The sequence below is a fragment of the Perca flavescens genome, chromosome 7, assembly GCF_004354835.1.
Source record: "Perca flavescens isolate YP-PL-M2 chromosome 7, PFLA_1.0, whole genome shotgun sequence".
NCBI classification, from domain to species: domain Eukaryota; kingdom Metazoa; phylum Chordata; class Actinopteri; order Perciformes; family Percidae; genus Perca; species Perca flavescens.
In genome coordinates, this window is record NC_041337.1 from 27,718,233 (window position 1) to 27,741,663 (window position 23,431).

At 42.8% G+C, this 23,431-nt stretch overlaps 1 protein-coding gene across 1 annotated transcript in view; it reads right to left on the minus strand.

Moving 5' to 3' along the window:
• tafa5l (TAFA chemokine like family member 5, like) overlaps positions 1–23,431 on the minus strand; it is a 49,012-nt gene that overhangs the window by 5,844 nt on the left and 19,737 nt on the right. The window contains exon 3 of the mRNA XM_028584126.1: positions 16,331–16,458. Within this exon, the coding sequence (XP_028439927.1) occupies positions 16,331–16,458 (128 nt within the window). The remainder of the gene's footprint in view (positions 1–16,330; positions 16,459–23,431) is intronic.

Consider the following 23,431-nt stretch of genomic DNA (forward strand, 5'->3'; position numbering starts at 1 on the left):
CATCTCTATCAATCCAACCTATTTCAATATATTTTCTGCATCGGTCCACCAGCTATCTCCTCAAGACTGATGATCATGCCACAGAATCCGACAAACAGATGAGCTGAAACCAAAGGAGTGCATTTTTATTTTCCGCTTGATAAATAGAAGATCTGTAAATGAAACCGAAATAAGGTAGAGTATATTTGCTTATCGAGCGTAACCTCTGTGTACTCCGGGCACATATGTTGTTTCAACGTCAGTCATTTTATGAATTTACATCCAAAGGCAAAGCGGCCAGGCTACAATATGTTATCCCCGAGGATCCAGAGAGAGGCTGTCAGAGACAATATGACAGGGGTGCCATCAGTTCACAAAACAGTATTATGAGTGAAAGCCTGGAGGTGAGCCAGTAAAACATAAAACATAAGAGCTAGACTTGTGCTCTTTTGTCTGATGTATGTATCAAAGAAAGAGTGGTGGTGTATTTAAGATTAAGAATGGATGAAAAATAGTAGTCTTAGTTAATTGCAGATGTGCATGTCTCTCAGCAGATAGTGCTGCAAAAAAACTAAACTCTGCTTCTTTCAACCCAACACTCCTCAAATAGATCTATTAGTTGTGCAAGATTGTTAGAATTTACTTGCTGGAGCACAGAATTTAATAATTTCAACTACAAATGGAACTGAAAGCCAGCAGAGCATCGAAGGACACAGTGCACAGCATGCATATCTAATATTTGAAAATGCTCTGGCCTCATTTTTCAATGCAATTTGAAGATGCAAACATTTCTCTAATGACCTCCAGTTGTGATTTCCTCACTAATATTTCCCCACTGCGTTAGAAAGAAGACCATTAATAACACATCCTTTAAATCAGGGCACATTTTTACTGTATTTATCCTTCAAAGCCTTCGGCACAAGGAGTTAACTATTCAAGAAACAACCTATTTACTTCTTTCATTATGCATTTTATTTAGTCTTAATGAATGCTGCTGGTCACAGGGCTACAACACCTAAAGAAAGGAATTTTCACTAATACAGACCTTTATCTAAAGATAGCATCCCACTGAGAATACAAATATGTTTGCGAGAGGTTTAGAAGGCAGCTCTGTGACAAATACAAGAGCTGTAAAAGAACAAAGGCCAGCAATTTACATAACCTGACAAAATACACTCAAATCATATAAAAGATAAGAGCAAAGTCACACCAGGCTAATGCAACTGCAAATTAGGCTGAAAACCAAAAGGGCACTGAAGGACCTCTTGAAAAACATTGTCATTATACAGTATATCATCAGTGGTATGAGCTGTTTAGATAAAGGTAGATTTGGTTGAATCAAAAGTCTGTAAAAATGAAATCACATTCACAGATAAAAGATTGGATGTGACCTGCAGTAACCACTGCAGTCACTACCAGCAGCATTCTTTTAAATACATTTTCTTCAGTACCGATTGCAGGATTATCATTTTTCATAAGCACAGAGCCAACAGTGGTCACAGGTAGTTTAAAGTGCTCATATTATGCTTTTTGTTTTTTCCCTTTCCTTTATTGTGTTATATATCTTTTTTGTGCACGTTATAGGTTTACAAAGTGAAAAAGCCCAAAGTCCACCCCACAGAAAATTCTGTTCATAAACTGCTCCAAACAGCTCTATTGTAGTCCAGCCTTTACCTCCATGACAAACGCTCGTCACTTTGTAACACACGTTATAATGCTCGCCTATCTGCTAGCGTGGCATGTCTACATTCTCTGCAACTGACAAGCTAGTAGTGCTTGCCTAGTTATGTGCATGTGCGACTCCCAACAAAGATTGAACAGAAGTGAGATGCCTCACTCTGTAGCTAAAACAGAGAGCTCAACACACAGGGTGAAAAGAGGAGCTGCAGCAATGTGCAGTACATAAAAAATATAGTGTTTTTTTTTTTTAAATTAAACCACATAAACCTATTCTGGTACAACCTCCAAATACAATTATGAACCTAAAAATGAGCATAATATGAGCACTTTAAACTGCTGTTGTTATACAACAGTCTATGCAAAATGCTATTCTGTGGCACAAATGTGAAGCATATATGAATCACTACATGCAGATTAGTGCTTTAAATATAACATACAGATATTTTTTTTCAGAAACAGAACAGCTCTTAAGATAATTAATCAGTAGAGCAAACTCTATTTCTGGTTGACTAATGTTGTATTTGGTAAACTGGTTGTGTTGCATCAGTAGTAAGCAATATGTATGAGGACTGCGTGAATGTCTGCATCTGTTTCATTTTAGTAACATATTGAAAAAGCAGGAATTCAAGTATGTAGCCTCAGTAAAAAGACCAAAAGATTTTTTTATTTTTTTATTTTTAGATATAGCATTTCTTCTGAAATAGGCTTAACTATGACCAAAACCATCAATGGGTATGTCTGTCTCTTAATACTTTCTCTCAAGCCTCTCAAACCTCAAGCCGATTGGTTCCTACTGAAGATGTAAATCTTTAAAAATAGCCAACAAATATAAAGTTTCATTTAAAAAAAAGGCTTTCCTAAAGCAGCTGTGCTCTGTAGTTTTTTTGCAAACATTACTCAAACAGAAAAAAAAAAATACATAAATAAATAATTATATATATATAAAAAAAAAAAAAAATATATATATATATATATATATATATATATATATATATATATATATATACAGTGGGGAAATAAGTATTTGACCCCTTGCTGATTTTGCAGGTTTGCCCACTTACAAAGAATGCAAAAATCTACAATTTTAATCATATGTACATTCTAACAGTGAAAGACAGAATCCCAAAGAAAATTCCAGAAAATCACATCATATGAATTTATTAAAATTGATAACCATCTGATGAGGAAAAACAAGTATTTGACCCCCTGGACAAACAGCATGTTAATATTTTGTAGAAAAGCCATTATTGGCCAGCACAGATGTCAAACGTTTTTATAGTTGGTGACAAGGTTTGTGCACATTTCGGCAGGGATGTTGGCCCACCTCCCTGCAGACAGCCTCCAAATCATTCAGGTTCCGAGGTTGTCGCCTGGCAACTCGAATTTTATGCTCCCTCCAAAGATTTTCAATCGGATTCAGGTCTGGAGACTGGCTAGGCCACTCCAGAACCTTGATGTGCTTCTTCTTCAGCCACTCTTTTGTTGCTTTGGAGGTGTGCTTAGGGTCGTTGTCGTGCTGAAACACCCATCCTCGACCCATCTTCAGCTCTCTCACTGAGGGAAGGAGATGTCGGTCCAGAATTCCACGATATATGGCCCCGTCCATCCTCCCCTCAATACGATGGAGTTGTCCCGTCCCCTTGGCTGAAAAGCACCCCCAAAGCATGATGTTGCCACCACCATGCTTGACGGTGGGGATGGTGTTCTTTGGGTTGTACTCGGTGTTCTTTGCCCTCCAAACACGACGAGTTGAGTTGAGGCCAAAAAGTTCTATTTTGGTCTCATCTGACCACATCACCTTCTTCCAGCCTCTTCTGAGTCGTCCAGGTGGTGAATGGCGAACTTCATGCGGGCCTGTACATGTTTCTTCTTGAGCAGGGGGACCTTGCGTGCGCTGCAAGATTTCAATCCATGACGGCGTAGTGTGTTACCAACCGTTTCTTTTGTAACTGTGGTCCCAGCTGCCTTCAGTTGATTCATCAGTTCCCCCTTGTGGTTTTGGGATGATTCCTCACCGTTCGCATGATCAGGGACACCCCACGAGGCAAGATCTTGTGTGGAGGCCCAGACCGAGGGAGGTTGGCGGTGGTGTGGTGCTTCTTCCATTTCCTGATAACTGCACCGACAGTTGATCTTTTCTCTCCAAGTTGCTTTCCGATTCTCTTGTAGCCCATCCCAGCCTTGTGCAGATCAACAATCTTGTCCATGATGTCCGTAGAAAGCTCTTTGGTCTTGCCCATGGTGGTGATGTTGGATGCTGGTTGTTTGGGTGTTGACAGGTGTCTTTTATACAGGTAACGAGGGGAGGCAGGTGTATTTGATGTAGATAATTGGTTTGGATTGGGGCTGTGTCTTAAAGAAAGACTAACTGGCTTGTAGGAGCCAGAATATTTGCTGTTTGTCCAGGGGGTCAAATACTTGTTTTTCCTCATCAGATGGTTATCAATTTTAATAAATTCATATGATGTGATTTTCTGGAATTTTCTTTGGGATTCTGTCTGTAAAATTGTAGATTTTTGCATTCTTTGTAAGTGGGCAAACCTGCAAAATCAGCAAGGGGTCAAATACTTATTTCCCCCACTGTATATATATATATTATTAAAGCTGCACTTTCATATGGCTCTTTGTAGTTTTGCTTATTTAAAGCTAATGTACTTGCACTTACTTGTTGTCTGGAGTTTGCACCTTCAAGGTTGAAAGCACTTAATTGGAAGTTGCTTTGGATAAAAGTGTCAGCTAAATGACATGTAATGTAAAAACAGGAGTAAATAGTGCATGTGGGGACTATTTTCAGCGGCAGATTAATAGACATTTAGTCATCTAGTGAGAATTGATGGCTGCAGGATGGATTATGTGGGATAGACTGAAAATAAACTACAGTATGTGTGTATGTATGGTAATGAAGGGACATGTCACCCAGTGCAACTGTTTTAATGTGCAACTGTTTTTTGAAATTTTGGAAGTCAAAATGAGGACTATACTTATTTTTTTGTTGTTGTTTAAATTCATTGATGGTAGTCTTTTCATGGGATTTGTTGTGCAGGATTTTTCCAGTAGGGTTGAGATAATTCCACCTGCTTCTTATACAGTTTGAACTATCTCAGTGGTATAAGGACATTTTCATCAAGGATATTGTAGAAAAAAAGTTGAATTGCAGTTGGAGGAAAAGTGAGATGACATGACCACATTGTTAGAGTTAGATTGATGGCATTTCCACCAGCAACTCACTTTTAAATCGTATTGCTTTCTGTTTATTCTTACTTGGACACCACATCCTTTTCCATCCTTTACACTAAGCCGACCAGAAATCTGTCATCTCTGCTCTCTAACCTCCCCAACTAATCAACAATTCATTTCAGGAAGCTGCACACAAACAGTTGTGTTGCTGGCAGAGCTGCGGGTATGTTGCGTTGCCTTTGAGAAGCGAGCTCATTAGAAGTCTCTCTCTGGTCAGATGGGTTGCCAGCACAGCAGTGACCATGGTGACACATGACTTGGCTGCCTGGTTGTTTGTCGTTGACATGGAAGCTTTTATAGCTGAGGTGCGAGCAAGTGTTATATAACGACACTGTGGAACTGCATCATTTGTCTGTGTAATTTTATCACCTCTTTCATAAGAGGTGATCCTTTCATAACTCTTTCATAACTGGACAGGAACATTTGTATTGATGTGGGGTGATAAATGCAATTTTTCTTGGTTTTCTCACCACATTTGTAACATTTTCTATTCAAGCAGATGCTTCCCTATTTCTCTATGTTGGGAACCGAGCAGTATGGTTAAACACTATCTTTTAAACAAAGATCTCAGAGCATGTGACCTCTGAGACAAAGGAAACCACTTGTCCCACATGCGGCCTGAGCGCCCTTTTCAAACAAAGAGAATGTGGCCTCCATGCAACTGTAAAAGCCTAAAAGTCACACCTCCATGAGAAAAGATGGCCGGAGTTCTAAAAACTACAAATGTTGTAGTTCACACCTACACGTCACCTTCAAGAACTCTGATTCCCTATTGGTCAGGGTCTCTGAATGCAGCAGGGGCCATGCCCATGGTCACCCACTTCTCATTGTCATCCACTGCACATGAAAGCTGCGAAAGGGTGCTCTCCTCTGTGCTTTTTGATTGCAACCCCCGTTGCTGAATGAAGGCATGCAGTCAAATCTCTAATTAATAACTTCATTTTCCGGATGAGTGGACTATTTTTGGTGTTCTGGGAACACCCTGGATCCTGTGGAAACACGCATCAGTGTTTCATCTCTGCAGAAGAGAAAACGTTAAGAAATCGGACAACAGGGACAGCGCTTTTATTATTGAGTTGACTGAACTGGTTCTTCGCTGCCTTTGGAGAGAAACCAGTTTTTTCCGTGAATCACTGACGAGTGAGACAGATCCGTTTGTTTACCGTGGAGCATCTATGGGCTAAAGTTTCTGGTCAGAGAAATATAGGTGTATGTTATTAATGTCAGTAAACACTATTGCTACAGCTTGTTACGACATTGAATGTGATTAATTAATAAGTGCTACTGTTGCACATGTCTTACTATTAATATGATTGTGACCACCAAGTCCAATTTATTGCTGTGAAAGTACTGGATCACGGTACTTGTTGATATATGTTGTGTTTGATACTGTAGCTTATTGAAACTGTAATGCTACACTGCTATCTCCCACCGCGGAGAAGTTAGTTACTGTACAAGCGAGCTAATAAGCCTTCCGTTCGTCACTCGAACCACGGCACCGCGACACCTATGAGACCGTTTTCACAGTTCAGTTATTGGTCCCTGATTCCAGGGTAGTGCCCCCTTTTTTGTCAATTTGATGAAGTTATTAATACACATATTCACATATTCTTTGTTAATATTGATAAAACATCTTTGATAAATTACCAATAATTGAATCTGTACCTTCCTAATTCCCAACATCTATTTCTCATTAAGGTACACATGAATTCATTTTTCCTTTACAAATCAAGATTTTGTGTCATATGGCATCCTTTCAAAAGGACTGCAGAGCTTCTAATTTTTTCTTTTTTTTTTAAGAATATTTTTTTGGGCATTTTAGGCCTTTATTTTTATAGGACAGCTTAGACTTGAAAAGGGAGAGAGAGGGGGAATGACATGCAACAAAGGGCCACAAGTCGGAGTCCAACCCGCGGCCGCTGCATCGAGGAGTGAACCTCTATATATGGGCAGGTGCTCTACCAGGTGAGCTACCCAGGCGCCCAAAAGGACTGCAGAGCTAACTGGTTATGATGTCTTCATGTTTACAGCAGCACTGGCAGGACTACACACACTCCACTATCTTGTTTTTTACTCTGACTGACGCTGGAAAAAAGAGTACATAGCTGGTGGAGGACCACCAGAGGTGAAAAAAAAGAGAAAATGCTAAAGAACATGATGCAAGCCTTTCTGTCCCACTGGGTCGTGCTGTGTGTGTATGTCTGTGTGTGTACTGTCTATTTTGCAACTCTCCTTCGTTTGGCAAAAAACGGCCAACTGCAACTGTTCTGGGTCTCTACAGGCCACACACTAGCTGAGCAGTGGCATTTGCTGTGTGGGTGTTAACCCAGCTACTGTCGTATATTGTCTGAGGGATGAAGTACACATCAAACCGCAGTCTGAATATGATCAAATAAGGGTTTAAGTACTTAATAGTCATAATTTAAGCTCGCTCTAAACTGTGAAGGAACATTTGAAGCCCACAACATAATATTTGTGGGAATAGTCTCTTCTTACCCTGCTCTGAAGAAGCATTTCTATGCGCAGTTTTAATTTCAGCCCATCACTTGATTAGCAAAGGCTGATAATAGAGTTTAGTAGTGCTCTCAACAGAGCGCTCACCAAGCAGGGAGCAAGTGATGCAATCTCACAACCCTCTTGTTTGCCGGAAAGGAGAAAAAACATTTTACTGTCTGTCTTGTCAATTTTCCACCTGACAGCCATTTCCACCCTTCATATATTCACACACTAACACACACACACAACACACAACTGTGCTCTTGTATAACTTAACAATTGAAACCCCCCCACCCCCTTTCCCCTGTCAAGTGTATGAAACCAACCACATAACACCCCACCCCGCCCCTCCCGAATTGCGCCTTTCACCTCAGAGAATATCGTATGTAGACCTTTCAGCAGCTCACTAGTGAAGACAAATTGCCAGCTTGTTTGGGGGGGCCTCCAGAGAGTGATTCATATTAATGGCTAGCTGGCAGTGGAGAGCAGGCTGCATATGCAAACACCATTAGCAGGTTAGGCTGGAGTTTGTGACCTGGCTGTGCCACCGTGAGCTGCACACACATGAGGACGGGCTGCGGAAAGGAGGCTGTGTTTAGAAAGAGTTGCAGGTGCAGGGGAATGTGTCTAAGGTGTGTGTGTGTGTGGTTGTGTGTGTGTGTGTGTGTGTGTGTGTGTGTGTGTTATTTAATAACCATTTAACACAATTAACCTACATTTAAACAATGGACTTTATTTGAATTATTATTAGAACCTTTCACAGATTTGAAGTTTTCAAGGATTTAATAAATAATTTGACAGCCAAGAGTGCTTTGAAGGTAGTGACTGGTGAGACACCACTTTTGTAAAGGTTTCAGTTTTACCCTCTGCCATACATTGTATTTGGATTATGTTTTATGACAGGCAGTTCTTGACCACAATGAGTGGAAAAATGAATGAAAAATGAAGGTCTAATCCATTGACACATTAATTCATGATTTTTTTCCTTGTACTAGCAGCATCCCATGGGCCCACCACCTGTGGGAGGAACCGTTGGGGTCGGGTGCGATGCCACATGGGTGGCAGTGAAGGTCAGGGGCCTCGACGGACCAGACCCGGGCGGCAGACGCTGGCTCTGGGGACGTGGAACGTCACCTCTCTGTGGGGGAAGGAGCCGGAACTGGTGCGGGAGGTGGAGCGCTACCGGTTAGATCTGGTGGGGCTTACCTCTACGCACAGTCTTGGTTCTGGAACCATACTCCTGGATAGGGGTTGGACTCTTTTCTTCTCCGGAGTTGCCCAGGGTGTGAGGCGCCGGGCGGGTGTGGGGATACTCACAAGCCCCCGGCTGAGCGCCGCTGTGTTGGAGTTTACCCCGGTGGACGAGAGGGTCGCCTCCCTACGCCTGCGGGTTGTGGGGGGGGAAAACTCTGACTGTTGTTTGTGCATATGCACCAAACAGGAGTTCGGAGTATTCGGCCTTCTTGAGACCTTGACTGGAGTCCTGCATGGGGCTCCAGTGGGGACTCCATTGTTCTGCTGGGGGACTTCAACGCACACGTGGGCAATGATGGAGACACCTGAGAGGCGTGATTGGGAGGAACGGCCTCCCTGATCTAAACCAGAGTGGTTGTTTGTTGTTGGACTTCTGTGCTAGTCATGGATTGTCTATAACGAACACCATGTTCGAACATAGGGATGCTCATAAGTGTACCTGGTACCAGAGCACCCTAGGCCAAGGTCAATGATCGATTTCATAATCGTTTCATCTGATCTGAGGCCGTATGTTTTGACACTGGGGTAAGAGAGGGGCAGAGCTGTCAACCGATCACCATCTGGTGGTGAGTTGGGTCAGAGGGTGGGGAAGACTCTGGACAGACCTGGTAAGCCCAAACGTGTAGTGCGGGTAAATTGGGAACGTCTGGAGGAGGCCCCTGTCCAACAGACTTTCAACTCACACCTCCGGGCGGAGCTTTTCGTGCATCCCTGTGGAGGCTGGGGGCATTGAACCCGAGTGGACAATGTTCAAAGTTTCCATTGCTGAAGCTGCAGCGAGGAGCTGTGGTCTTAGGGTCTTAGGTGCCTCAAGGGGCGGTAACCCACGAACACTGTGGTGGACAACGGTGGTCAGGGAAGCCGTCCGACTGAAGAAGGAGTCTTTCCGGGATATGTTATCCCGGAGGACTCCGGAGGCAGTTGCAGGGTACCGAAGGGCCGAAGGGCTGCAGCCTCTGCCGTGAAAGAGGCAAAGCAGCGGGTGGGAGAAGTTTGGAGAAGACATGGAGAAGGACTTTCGGTCGGCACCAAAGTGCTTCTGGAAAACTGTTCGCCACCTCAGGAGGGGGAAGGGGAACCATCCAAGCTGTGTACAGTAAGGATGGGACACTGTTGACCTCAACTGAGGAGGTAATAGGGCGGTGGAAGGAGCACTTTGAGGAACTCCTGAATCCGACTAATACGCCTCTATGTTAGAGGCAGAGCTGGAGGATAATGGGGATTGTCGCCGATTTCCCAGGCGGAAGTCACTGATGTAGTCAAACAACTACACAGTGGCAAAGCCCCGGGATTGATGAGATCCGTCCAGAAATGCTCAAGGCTCTGGGTGTGGAGGGGCTGTCCTGGTTGACACGCCTTTTCAACATTGCGTGGAAGTCTGGGACGGTGCCAAAGGAGTGGCAGACTGGGGTGGTGGTTCCCCTTTTTAAAGGGGGGACCAGAGGGTGTGTGCCAATTATAGGGGTATCACACTTCTCAGCCTCCCTGGTAAAGTCTACTCCAAGGTGCTGGAAAGGAGGGTTCGCCAATAGTCGAACCTCGGGTTGAGGAGGAACAATGCGGATTCCGTCCTGGTCGTGGAACAACGGACCAGCTCTTCACTCTCGCAAGGATCCTGGAGGGAGCCTGGGAGTATGCCCAACCGGTCTACATGTGTTTTGTGGATTTGGAGAAGGCGGCGTATGACCGGGTCCCCGGGAGATACTGTGGGAGGTGCTGCGGGAGTATGGGGTGAGGGGGTCTCTTCTCAGGGCCATCCAATCTCTGTACAACCAAAGCGAGAGCTGTGTCCGGGTTCTCGTAGTAAGTCGGACTCGTTTCAGGTGAGGGTTGGCCTCCGCCAGGGCTGCGCTTTGTCACCAATCCTGTTTGTAGTATTTATGGACAGGATATCGAGGCGTAGTCGGGGTGGGGAGGGGTTGCAGTTTGGTGGGCTGGGGATCTCATCGCTGCTCTTTGCAGATGATGTGGTCCTGATGGCATCATCGGCCTGCGACCTTCAGCACTCACTGGATCGGGTTCGCAACCGAGTGTGAAGCGGTTGGGATGAGGATCAGCACCTCTAAATCTGAGGCCATGGTTCTCAGCAGGAAACCGATGGAATGCCTTCTCCAGGTAGGGAATGAGTCCTTACCCCAAGTGAAGGAGTTCAAGTACCTTGGGGTTGTGTTCGCGAGTGAGGGGACAATGGAGCGGGAGATTGGTCGGAGAATCGGGCAGCGGGTGCGGTATTGCATTCAATCTATCGCACCGTTGACGAAAAGAGAGCTTAGCCAGAAGGCAAAGCTCTCGATCTACCGGGTCAGTTTTCGCTCCTACCCTCACCTATGGTCATGAAGGCTGGGTCATGACCGAAAGAACGAGATCCAGGGTACAAGCGGCTGAAATGGGTCTCCTCAGGAGGGTGGCTGGCGTCTCCCTTAGAGATAGGGTGAGAAGCTCACTCATCCGTGAGGAGCTCGGAGTAGAGCCGCTGCTCCTTTGCGTCGAAAGGAGCCAGTTGAGGTGGTTCGGGCATCTGGTAAGGATGCCCCTGGGCGCCTCCCTAGGGAGGTGTTCCAGGCACGTCCAGCTGGGAGGAGGCCTCGGGAAGACCCAGGACTAGGTGGAGGGATTATATCTCCAACCTGGCCTGGGAACGCCTCGATCCCCCCAGTCGGAGCTGGTTAATGTTGCTCGGGAAAGGGAAGTTTGGGGTCCCCTGCTGGAGCTGCTCCCCCCGCGACCCGACACCGGATAAGCGGACGAAGATGGATGGATGGATAGCAGCCTGTGAAAGTTATACATAGTGCTAATGTCCAGCGGGTGGAGCAGTGGGCGATTAAAGGTTAAATGTCATAAATATTGGCAAACTGCATCTGCAATTAGCAGCTGATCAAGACCCATCAAGCAACAAGTGTTGGAAAAACTTAACTAGCTATTCTTACAGTAAGTTGGCCATGAATGGGCACTCGAGGAAATGCCATGGGGTTGTTTAAATCCGAGGGTTTTATCCCACTGAAAGCATGACTGTCATGGAAAATCATGGAAATTTGAATGCATGATTTCTGGTGCAAAGTTTTTGTTTTTGGCCTGAGGGCAGCTCATAGCGTGTCCAAAATGCAAAGAGTTCCTCCTCTGAGGAGAATAAATGCGCTCAGTAAATCTCATGGCAGAACACTGCCTTTAAGATTTTAATATTTCTTGTCTACATTTTAGACTGATAGCGGCACAAGAGGAAAGGTCAGAATTCATCCTAAAAGGACAATGAATATTCACAGCAAAGTCAGTTTTCATTATGATGTATGGACAGTGTTAAAGTGTAAGTCAAAGAGACCTTTTGACCTCACAGTGGTGATAGAGAAAAGATTTGTCAGGGCCCCACCTCCCTGAGCTGTCTCCCCTTCCCTTTTGTGTGTCTCCCTTGCCTCTGCCCCTTTTTGTGTCTGTGTTGTTTGTCTCCGTCCGTCTCTTTTTATTCCTCAGTTTCCTGAATTCTCACTACCACTGAAGGCACCCCGGCACCAAGGCTGCTGCAATCACTACAATCTACTACACCTGCTCCAGTCCACGCACCTGGGGCTGATTGCCACTCTCCCTATATTAGGGAGAGGTCTGCTTTCAGTCCCCGCCAAATAATTGTTTCAGCCACGTGACTATCACTTGCGTTCCTGTGCATTATTTAGCTATCTCCAGTTCTAGTCATTATTCTGAGTTTCCCGTAGTTTTGCCTTTTTTTTTTTCCCTCATCGTGTTTTTGTGTTCTGCCTCCTAGACGCCGTTCTCCCTCCACCGCCGGCCACTGCCTTTGTTCCCCCCTCAACTGGATCTTCTGTTTGGACTCCCCGTGCCGACCTCTGCCTTGCTCTCCGTGTCTCTGGACCCCCAGCCTGATCCCGACTATTCTCGCCTGCCGTTTTGTACTTCTGCTGAGCCACAACCTAACCATACTCACTCCCATAACCTCCACGACGGAACACCATCTACATTTTTCATTTTCTAATAAACAGTAGTATTATTGAACTCGCCCTGTGTTCTGCTTTTGTGTCCTACCCCGTCCAGAGCGTGACAAGATTAGTTGGTCACTAAAATTAGGAGTCATCCTCTGGGGGCTGTTGGTGTCACAAACAAACTTACATGGTAATCTCAGCAAGTCATTTCAGCAGCACTCAATATAGGAACAGCGTACCCTTGTTGACCGACTCCAACCTACAGTAGCAGTAAAGAAACTGATGCAAAAACATGACAAAACAAAAGCAGGCTACATCTGAAAAATAACTGATGACAGCAGAGATTGTTCCCTCGAGGAAAATACATATGTATGTTTTTAGTTACACAACACAGCTGCTCGATTAAGGAATGCTGTTGTGAAATGCACAAGCAAGTCTTTTTATCGCCTTTCCTATCTTAAATAACAGTTTATAAATATTTTCAGATTTGATCAAACTGCTCAACTGCTGTTGGCTTTCTGTGTACTCCGTCAGTTTCCCAACAAACTTTTGATCATAAATCATTTCAGTGATTTAAACATATGAACCTCATAGATCTGAATTCGCTTGTGAAAAATAAGGTGCGAAAGTCAGTAGGCAACATTAATTTTTTCAATGTGTCATATTCATTTAATCAACATTTCATATCCTCTGCTGCTTAACTCATGGTTAGGTTGTAGCTACAGGTTGTGAGCAATAATTAGGCTGCCGCTCAAAACTGAAGTGTTTCTCTTAGTCCACAAAATACAGATCTTAATTGAATCATTTTTAACTTTAGTTACCTTAAAATTGTTGAAAGCTTAACTAGATTTGATAGGTGAGTTCAATACTGGATTCAGATGTTATAAAAATGCTATAGAATCCCAACCCTATGTTTAACAGATATAAGCAGTATATTATGTGTTTTAGCAGATGCATGATCTGCCTCCATCAGGTAAATTTGTCACTTTATTTCAGTGGCTAACTCCACCTACATCAAGCCTACGCACCACAGCAAGAATAATGAGTGCAGCCATTACCAGCTTTCAGAAACCCACATTGTCACACTGAGTGCTCCTATGTAATGTGATTATGAACATGTGAAGACCGATGCTCTCACAATTAAAACTCCCTCTCTACACTCAGATACTTGCACACAGATGTGGACAGATCTCCTTCCCTCTCTCTCTCTCTCTCTCTCTCTCTCTCTCTCTCTCTCTCTCTCTCTCTCCCCCCCCCCCCCATCTACTCTCCATGCTCCAGCCTGATCAATCCTCTTTATAGATTTCTCATTTTCATTTATCTTCCAGAATGTGCTATCCTCCCACTTCAGGTCTTACAACAAATACCTCTGGATACCTCCTCTCTTCTGCTGCCAAATCCTTCCTATCCTTGCCCCCTCAAACAAGAAACAGCAGCATCACTTGTGATTAACTTCTACAATAAAACTCTCCTCAGCAACAGCTAATAAAGAATATGCAGTGGAACACATAATCTGCATTTTTTTGTAAATGTATGTACAAAAGCAAAACACTAACCTAAGTGTGCTGTCAGGGTAGATTAGAGCACGATGGGAATGCGTGCATGAAATCTGCCGCAGCTGCCCAGGGCTGCTGGACGGAGGAGGCCGAGGAGCAGCGAGAGGGAGAGAGAGAGAGAGAGATAAAGAGACAACAAGTGAGGGAGATAAAAGAAAGAGAGAGTGAGTGAAAATCAAGAGATCCAGTCACAGGTTGACCTTTGAGCTTGTGTACCTGACGATGAGGATAGCAGTCTCTCCTGCTCTGTCCGTCCTGTCATCTCATGCTGACATCAACATGCTGTACTGTGCTATTTCACTTGCTCTGTCTCGGTAAGTTACATCCCTCAACAGAGAAAATTTAAACCTAAATTGAAAAAAATAAAAGCTGGACTCGTGTAGTGCCAACCACTGAACACAAACACAGCATACAGATGCTTGAGGAGACAGAGTTAGAGTCTAACTATAATTGTGCTTAATGGACATTTCAAGCACAGATTAGCTAATTGGTGAAGCAAGACAGTCACCTGGTGGGAAAACTAGCCTGCGTTTTATAGAGAGAACCCCTCCATTTCCACTGAGCATAAAGTTGCTTGGTGTGAAATTTAGACCTGTATCCATGGCGACTCAGCCGTTGACCAGGCAAGCAGTAGCGCTCGGAGAGTGGCTTTCTGTCTATAGGCGCCTTTACAGTTTGTTTGTTTTTCCACTCATGGCTTCCAAACACTCATAATGAATATTTATAATTCTTCCTTTATAATGACACCAACATATAAAAGCTCAAACCCTCACTGATAAGACATACTGGCTTTGTTTTCCCTGTGTATTGTGAATCAAATACAGTAAAAGTTAATCACAGAGAAGAGCCTCAATCAGCACTGCAGCATTGGAAGCTCTGAGGCATTGGATGCATGTTGCACTGTGAGAGGAGCCTACAGACGACCAGATGACACCATATTGAAGGCTTTAAAAATTTAACATGTTTTGTATTCATTTAAATCTCTCACAAAGTCAGGGAGAGGTCATGGACCGTTGTCAGCTATTATTATTTTTCTCAGCATGACACCGAAACCTCAAACCTCTGATCTCTTGTTAAGAGTAGATAAATCTAATCAGCTGCTCCTGTTTCACATCTGAATCCACATTTTGCCAGTATTAGTTTCACAGTAGATGTTCAAGGTCAAACCTCTGATATTTGGCCTGGGTTTGACAGGTTTGTTTGATTGTTAGGTGAATCAACATGGAATCAAAGTGGGCAGAAAGCTGCTGCTGAACTGCTCGCTATTGTACGGTCTGTTAGTTGAAATTTTCAAGCATGTTGCACTTGGGGCTCAAAAGATGTCACAGCAGATGATTTCATTTCAGCCCTTTATGGGTTGCTAGTCTTCTCGGGGTCCATAATCAGACACAGCAAACCAATCAGCAAAAATTCGTTCATGACCATTACAAAGTTATATTACATAGTTATATTAAAACTGACCATATAGCTGAAAATACAGTTCAAGTTGGTAACAGACTCTAATCTGAAGAGGTTCTGTACAGGATGGCTTCAAAAGACATATTTGAGTTTTGGGAGGAGATACTGTAGTTGAGCCTTCTTAGCATTCCTTAGATGCTGGTGTATTTAAGCTGGTCCAAGAAGAATTCAGGTTTATCTGGTGAAACACTTTACCTAATAAACAAAATACTAAGTTGAAGTTTGGTAGCCAGAACAGTTACTGTAGGTGTGCCTTTTGTCAAAGCTAATGTGATACTAACAATGCAGAGCTAATCTAGCAGCATTTTATAAATCCTCCTTAGCTGCAGGGCAAAAAATAGAGCAATATTAGAGGTGGGTTAGAACCAATAATGACCATGTTCAACATTTAGTACTGTTTATGCTGCTTCTGACTTTCTTTACAATATTATCAATGTCCAGAGTGCAAGAGAGATGATGTAAAATGAAGAAGTAATACCCAGAAGTTTGGTTTATTTGATTTGTTTCAATAGGATGTCCCACAATTAAATTGTGGATTGTAATTCCAACCCACAGGGAGCAGTTCACCATGAGTTTCCTACACTTTGACATTCAGTATTGATATACCTGTGTGCTGCCTCTAGTCCTGGGCTCTCGCTTCACATAACACTTATCAGCTTGCGGGGTTTACCCATTCTAAAATGTTGGCGTGATGCTGTTAAGTGCATATGGCGTATATTAATGTCATGTCTTGTAAATTACCGTGACGGTCTTGATGCGACCACTGCCCTTGGTGCAGGTCCAGCCAGATCGGTTGAACAGGAGGCTGCAGACCTCCCCCTCCAGGCAGGGAGCCATCTCACACCACTGACGACTCCGCACGATTCGCGCTGAGGAGGCAAAAGACAAGAGGGCAAAGAGGCAAATTAGACAGATTCACCGACCCAGACAGAGACTTCAAAATGGCAAACAAACAAAACTGTCCATTTTATGCTCACTAGACAGGAAAGCATCTTCATGTGCTGATGTGTCTACAAGCCTGTAGTATTTTAATTAGGTTCTTGTTGAACTACCAGGTCTGAATTGCCTGTGGTAGTAACCTTTACAGGCCAGCTGGTGTTCCATAAATTACTCTTCTTCTAATGCTTGCTTTTACTGCAGCTACACAGCAAGATTCTTTTTTGTTGTTGTTATTTTGTCACACTTTCCTCCTGAAAGTTTTTTATTTTGTGTGGTAATTCTAGGTAAAAGGTTCTAGGTTGAAAGTAATTATATTATTATATATACCATTATACAACATAATATTATTGGAATTCTTTTACTGAAGCTACATTGTACAATTTGCTCTCAAACTTGCCCTCAGTGGACAATATGCCAAATAGTTTACCAGTGAGCTCTTCAAATGGTTTGATGTTACCTGTCTCTTTACCGTCAAGGCCAGACATATTGTGCAGTATATTGCAAGAATCTTGGGCATTTCTTTATGCACCAGGAGTGAATAGAGTTAGCAAGAGCATGAGTTCATTGTTGGTTTGCAGCAATGGCTGAAAAAGCCCTATAGCCACTAGGGATGTACCAATCCCACTTTTTTCAGTCCTGATACCAATACCTGAGGTTTGGGTATAGATCGATTCTGAGTTCCAATCTGATAACAGCGTTTAATTAATAAGTTATGTATGTAATGTATTTCTCACTGTGTGGAAGTGACTGGGATCATTATTTTTTGTTTAAGGCAACACCAGGCTTGACATTGCTCAACAAAATGTAACAAATAAATACACAGATTAACAATTCACAATTCAAGTGTAAACCTTTTCAATGCTGCAACAATTTGGTCAAAACTTAAACAGGGATTACAATTCCAGTGTATTTGAGTCAGTATCAGATCAAAGATGTCATCTACAAGTAAAAAGGGAAATGATAAACATTTGCAAAAGAAGAGCAGTACTGTAACTGGGATTGCACTGAATTTGTGGAGATATAATGATGGCACGAAATGGTGAATTATTTGCTAAAATCTAATGATCATGCTTTTATATTTTCATTCCTATTTGCATTCTAAATTTAAAAAGTAGCCTTATTGTATTCTGTTAAACAAATAATGTGATTAAAGTTTCCTGTGAGGATGCCTTTTGGAAATACTTAAATTAAATGTAATGCTATAAGGTGTACATTTTAAGAAGAAAATCTCAAGCTCTCTGCAGGGATACATTTACTTATTTTTGGGGGCATTTTTGTACCTTTTTTATTATAAATTAGCATCAGTGAAGAGATGACAGGAAACAAGGGAAGGAAATGCAACAAAGGTTTTTTTATATTTCAATTTAAGGTAAGACATGGACCTGTACAAAGCCCAGCATGTGTCAATTTCTCTGCACAAATGAGTAAAATTAGCATCAAGTCACTGGATCAGTATGAACTTAAGTTACAGGTTGTATCAATATTGTGAAATGAGTTTTGTTTGGATTTTGGAAAGAGGTACTGTGGGTGGATGTTATATATGACATCCCTTAAACATGTTAACAATGTTGTTTAATCTCATGTTCTAATTCATGCACACAAATTATTAATACTATGGAATCAGTAATATTTCAATACGTAGATTAGAGGGGATGGGATACAGCATAGAAACAAACTTCAGTCTTCTTAAAGGTATTTGTCTGCTGGAGACAAAAGGCCGTCAGAGTGATCCCTCTGCAGTCTGTCTGCATGACATTGAATTAGCATTTGCCTGTAGTTGATGCTGATAAGCTCTTATTGTTCTTTACAGCGTGCTAAAGCAACACTGAAAGGTTATCAGCTCTCTGCGGACCTGGCTGAGGCCGCTGCTCTTGCCTACCCACGATCCCCTGGGGGCAGCACATTGTGGAACGAGGTAACATGGTCGCCAAATTGAAAGAGAGGAACTACAATTCGTTGAATGTCCACTGGAGAGCTGAGGGCGAAACAGAGAAGGAGTGGAGAGAGGGAGAGTAAGGAGGTGTGGAAAGGGAGGCCTTGTGACATTTTGCTGTGAGGTATTCCTGGTCCAGGCCTTGTTAACAGTCTGAAATTGGTCTTTGGAGTGTCATACCCCGACTGCTACTCTAATATAGATCTGTCATCTTGTGCTATTTATCAAGCACCCCTCATGTATGTAACCACACATACACACATACTCAGACACAATTACCGCTCTGTAGATATAAAGCCATTCTTTCAGCAAATAATAGATATTGTTGACACATCGAGACAGGAGCCGTGTTTTTTCCAGCCTGCACTCACGGTGTAGCCAGGCAGCTGGGAGACGAAGCAGTGGAAGAAAAAAAATCTAGAAACCTGTCATCTCATTGAACCGAACAAGCATAAGAAAATATTAAAACTGAGACAAAATGGTCATTTTGGCTTGCCCGTGAACAGAGGTTCCTCAGTGTGCAGGAGAAAATCTAAAGTGACCTTCCTCTTGACACAGCAACATGCCGTGGTGAGTTTTCATTTTCACAGCCATCAGTCAGGCGCAACAAAGTGTAGATTTATCAGTCAGTTGCAGACGTAGTTTTGACTATATTACAGCACAACTTAATTTCCAGGGCACGGAATATAAGCTGAACCCGCAAAGTGGCGGGAATGCTGACTAACCGTGGAGTGCATCAGCCCAGCCAGCCCGGAGTCGTGGAGGTTGGCTAAAATAAATGCCTTTTTCAGCTGCTGCCACAGTATCCAGGCACTCGATAGCTTGCCCTTGTTACTTTTTCAATGCCGCCCATGACAGTGTGACTTGATCTATGATGACTTGATGAATTGCATGGTGCCGTAAGCCGTGGATCGGTCGCACAGCACTGGTTGGGATTAGAGTGTCGCCATGATAACTTCATCCACAACGACATCATGAATAACACGAGCAGCTACAAAACAGCATCGCTGCAGTTTGGCTTCAGCCTGTCTCCATCCATCAAACCTATCTGTCCAATATGCTGGCATGAGCAATTGTGGACACATTAAAAAGCTTATATGGTACAACCACCCACACACTCATCAACGGTATGCTGAGCAGACTTTAAGCCTCTGTGCTGAAGCTGTCTGAAAATATCTGTCTGCTGTTATATTTCATCTTAGAGTATCGATTACATGCTGCTATTATGCAAATGGCTGAGGATTATTGTGCTTTTATTATGATATCTGTTTTGTGTTTGAACATGATTTCAGGCCTGTTGTATAATGTTTTCCTGTTTGTGATGTTGGCAGTGTGCAGCAGCGACAGCAGCAGCAGCAGCAGAGGTGAAACAGCTGGCTGTCGTGGTTGGAAGAGACAGAGAGAGTCTGTCTGTCTGGTTGACACCTGGGTGGCCCATACTGTTGCCGGCGCTGTCGGAGTCCCACACAGGGACCGTGGCCGTTAGGCCAGGCTTGTAAGCTGCCAGAGACCCTGCTGGGGCATGGTTCTGGACCTCCAACTACTTTACACGTAAGACCATCTGTCCCCCCCGTGCACAGTGCCAAGCTCTGTCCTGCACAACATAGCACTGCCAGACGAGACTCAGAGCAGGGCAGGAGGCACAACAGCGAGTCCTAAACCAGACGCACTGTTAGTCTGACAAAATTCTTCCTCTGCAGAAGTAAAAAATACCATCACATTTTTACTAAAGCCACAGGCAGCTCATGTAAAACGCATTAAGATGAGGTACAACAAACTAAAAGACACAATTTCAGAGAGACAGGAACGAGTATGTTAAACATAAAGTGAAGCATGAATCACCTAAACAATATATTGTGCGCCTCTACTGGTAATTTAATAATGATCCTGATAATGATGCTTTTTGATAAATATCCAACAAGATTAGTTAACTAGCTTTGCTGGGCACCAGAAACACTTTTACAGGTTTTTACAGGCTTTCTGGCTGGATAATAATTTAATAATAATTAGCGGCCAGATTTTCAGCCCTCTGTCCTCTACACACCACAACCTGCTGCCAGATGCCTGATGGTCTTTCACTTCTAATTATGACAACAGAAAAATCCAACATTAAACACATTTTAAAAGCGGCCAGCAGCCAAGCTCCAAATTACTCTATACTTTTGTTGAGCAAGCTGTTGAATTACTGAGATTGTTTTTTGTTGCATTTTCTTTTGGGGGCTTTTATTTCAAAATGGCATTGTATTTCTGGCTGGTTCATCAAGATGTCATCAAACCAGAAAGTTTGGCAGATATAGTAAAACCCATCTGGCAGCATCTTGATACTGTATTACCAACCTAAATCTAGAGCTGATTCTCTAACTTGAGATCTATCTCTAGATCTGTGGGTGCGATGCGGTCATAAGTGAGGTTTGCTATTAATGATGAAACTGACAAGATATTTCCTTTTCCTTTTCCTGCTGATTTACAAATGCTGCTTTGTGGAAAAGACAGTATTGATTTGCAGCATTTTGGGGCTGGAAAACACTTCCACTTTTATCAGAAATATAGAATTGCATGGTTTTGCTGTTGTTGACATGGATGGAAAAATTAGGCTGCATTGTTTAGAAATTGAGAAGCCATTCTGTGGTTTTGTGTATGCCAGTATTCAATTAATGGATCTTCATTAATAATTTCCAAAAGCTTTTCATTCCCAAACCTTTGTAATTGCTGTTCAGCTACTGTCAGTAAAACTCAACTCTGCATATACATCTGGGCAGGAAGTGCTGTCATTAACTGTAACTTATAGATTGTTGAATTGTAGACTTGTTGATAATTAGTGAATAAAAACAGTATTTTTGTTTGAGAAGAGAAACAGATCAGTGAGTATTATATGACAGTGTTGTTGTACATAATTTGTGCTTTGATTTTATGAATTTATCAAGACAACAGGTAAACATGAAGAAGTGTTTACTTGCATTACCAGCAAACAACATCAACAACAAATTGAAATTAGAGTAGATCTAGAAAAAAGATTGATTTATTTTCTGTGTCAAATATAAGCTTCTTTCAAATCAAGGTCTGCTTCTCTCTGCAGCTGATGTAAATTAAGAATACAACAAATCTTCTCAACTGTGTGTCTGCATTATACATTTGAAGAAAGTCTTCCTTTTGCTCACTTTTTGGCTCATTTAGTGTCAATAATCATTGTGTAGGAGTGTGAAAGCAGAAGTTTGCAGCCAGCATATAAACAGTCTGCCTGCAGCCCGCAGACTCTTATCATGGTGGCCATCAAGCTACATACATTACAGTGTGATGTGATGGCATGGCAACAACGGGCCAAGCAGAGAAGGGGAGGGAGCGGCAAAGAGTCAGGGAGCAGATTAGAGTGAGAGCAGGGAGACAAGCAAGGAAAAGCACATAATCCTCCTGTGTACAGTGTGCAGACTAAACCTGCACAACAGTGTCACACAGCAGTACAAAAACAGGGCAAACAAACCTTGAAATATGGCTTTAAAAAGACTTACAAAAGAAGTTATTTTGTGAAGAAATAAACTGTCGCATAGTGAGAAATTTTTAAGTACGAATAATCAAAAAGGAATAACTGAGTAACATGTAACATTACATGCTGCTAGAACAACGCAGCCGCTATCTTGGTAAATCAACTGATCAAATCCTAGTTAAATCACATATAACAAACTTTATTCGCTGCAGGGCTTAGGCATGTTGGTATGTCATTATAGAAGTGTGAATACTAGCAAGATGGCAAAGGAGATCAAAATATTTGTCCAATTGTCACCTTTAGGCCACAAGCTGCAGAATGTTGTCCCAAAGGCTACATTATATGTACTCTAAGCCTTGGATTTTGGTTTCTATTCATTTCAGGAAACAGCAAAGAGAATCCATGAGCTTTTGCTGGTGAGTATAATTGTGCAGATGAGATTTTCCAATCTTAACTCGTAGGGCCTTATTTTAACGATCTAAGCGCACGGCATGAAGCCGTCCGCATGGCGCAGGTACGTTTAGGGTGTGTCCCAATCTACTTTGGCTAGTTTGATGGCGGAAAAAAGGGTCTGTGCGCCGGGCGCATGGTTCAAAAGGGTTGTAGTTAGTGTCTTCATTAATTCATAGGTGTGTTTTGTGCATAACATGCAATAAACCAATCAGAGTGTCATCTCCCATTCCCTTTAAAAGCCAGGCACGTTTGTACCTTGGCACATTGCTATTATGATGGCGGATTTGCACTGTAATATTTTTATTTGTAATCTTTTGCATGTTTGTGTGCTGCTGCACTTCTCTGTGTGTGTGTGTAACAAGCATAGTGTGTGCGCGCTGTGCATAAGCCTAGGCGCATTTTACTAATTTGCTGTTAAAATAACAATGAAATGCTGCACTATTGACTTTAGACCAGGTTTTTGTTGGTCAATGGCGTGATCACTTCCCAGTGCCTCAAGATAGTAATATGCCAAGAATTAACCTGAACACACCTCCCTGTAAGACCAGCATGCCCATGGGCGCAAAGATGGGCGCAAGTGCATTTGCTATTTAAACGACAGGGGCGCTGGACGGGAAATTGACAACTGTGTCGGTCTTAAACTAGCAAAGACACTTGCGTCAAGCTTTGCTTTGCACTGCAGGTGCAAGATAGGGCTTGTAAAGTTGGCTGGATACACTCTTAAAGGTCAACTGCAACCATTGACCTTTTTCACGGCAGACATGTTGACATGTCATAGTAGGAAAAGCACAGGTGTATTCAAAACCAATAATGATGGCTGCATTCCACTTAGGAAAGGCCCTGGTATTGTACATGCTGACTCACTGAAATATCTTACTGGGACACTTGATGGAATTGAGCCATCGTTAAGGTTATCAATTTCAGCTGTGCTTTTCCTACTATGACAAGTCAAAATGTCTGCTGTGAAAAACGTCCATTGACAAACATCAGTGTAGCTGTGTACTGTGTGAAAAGTAGCACTAGCACCATTCTTATC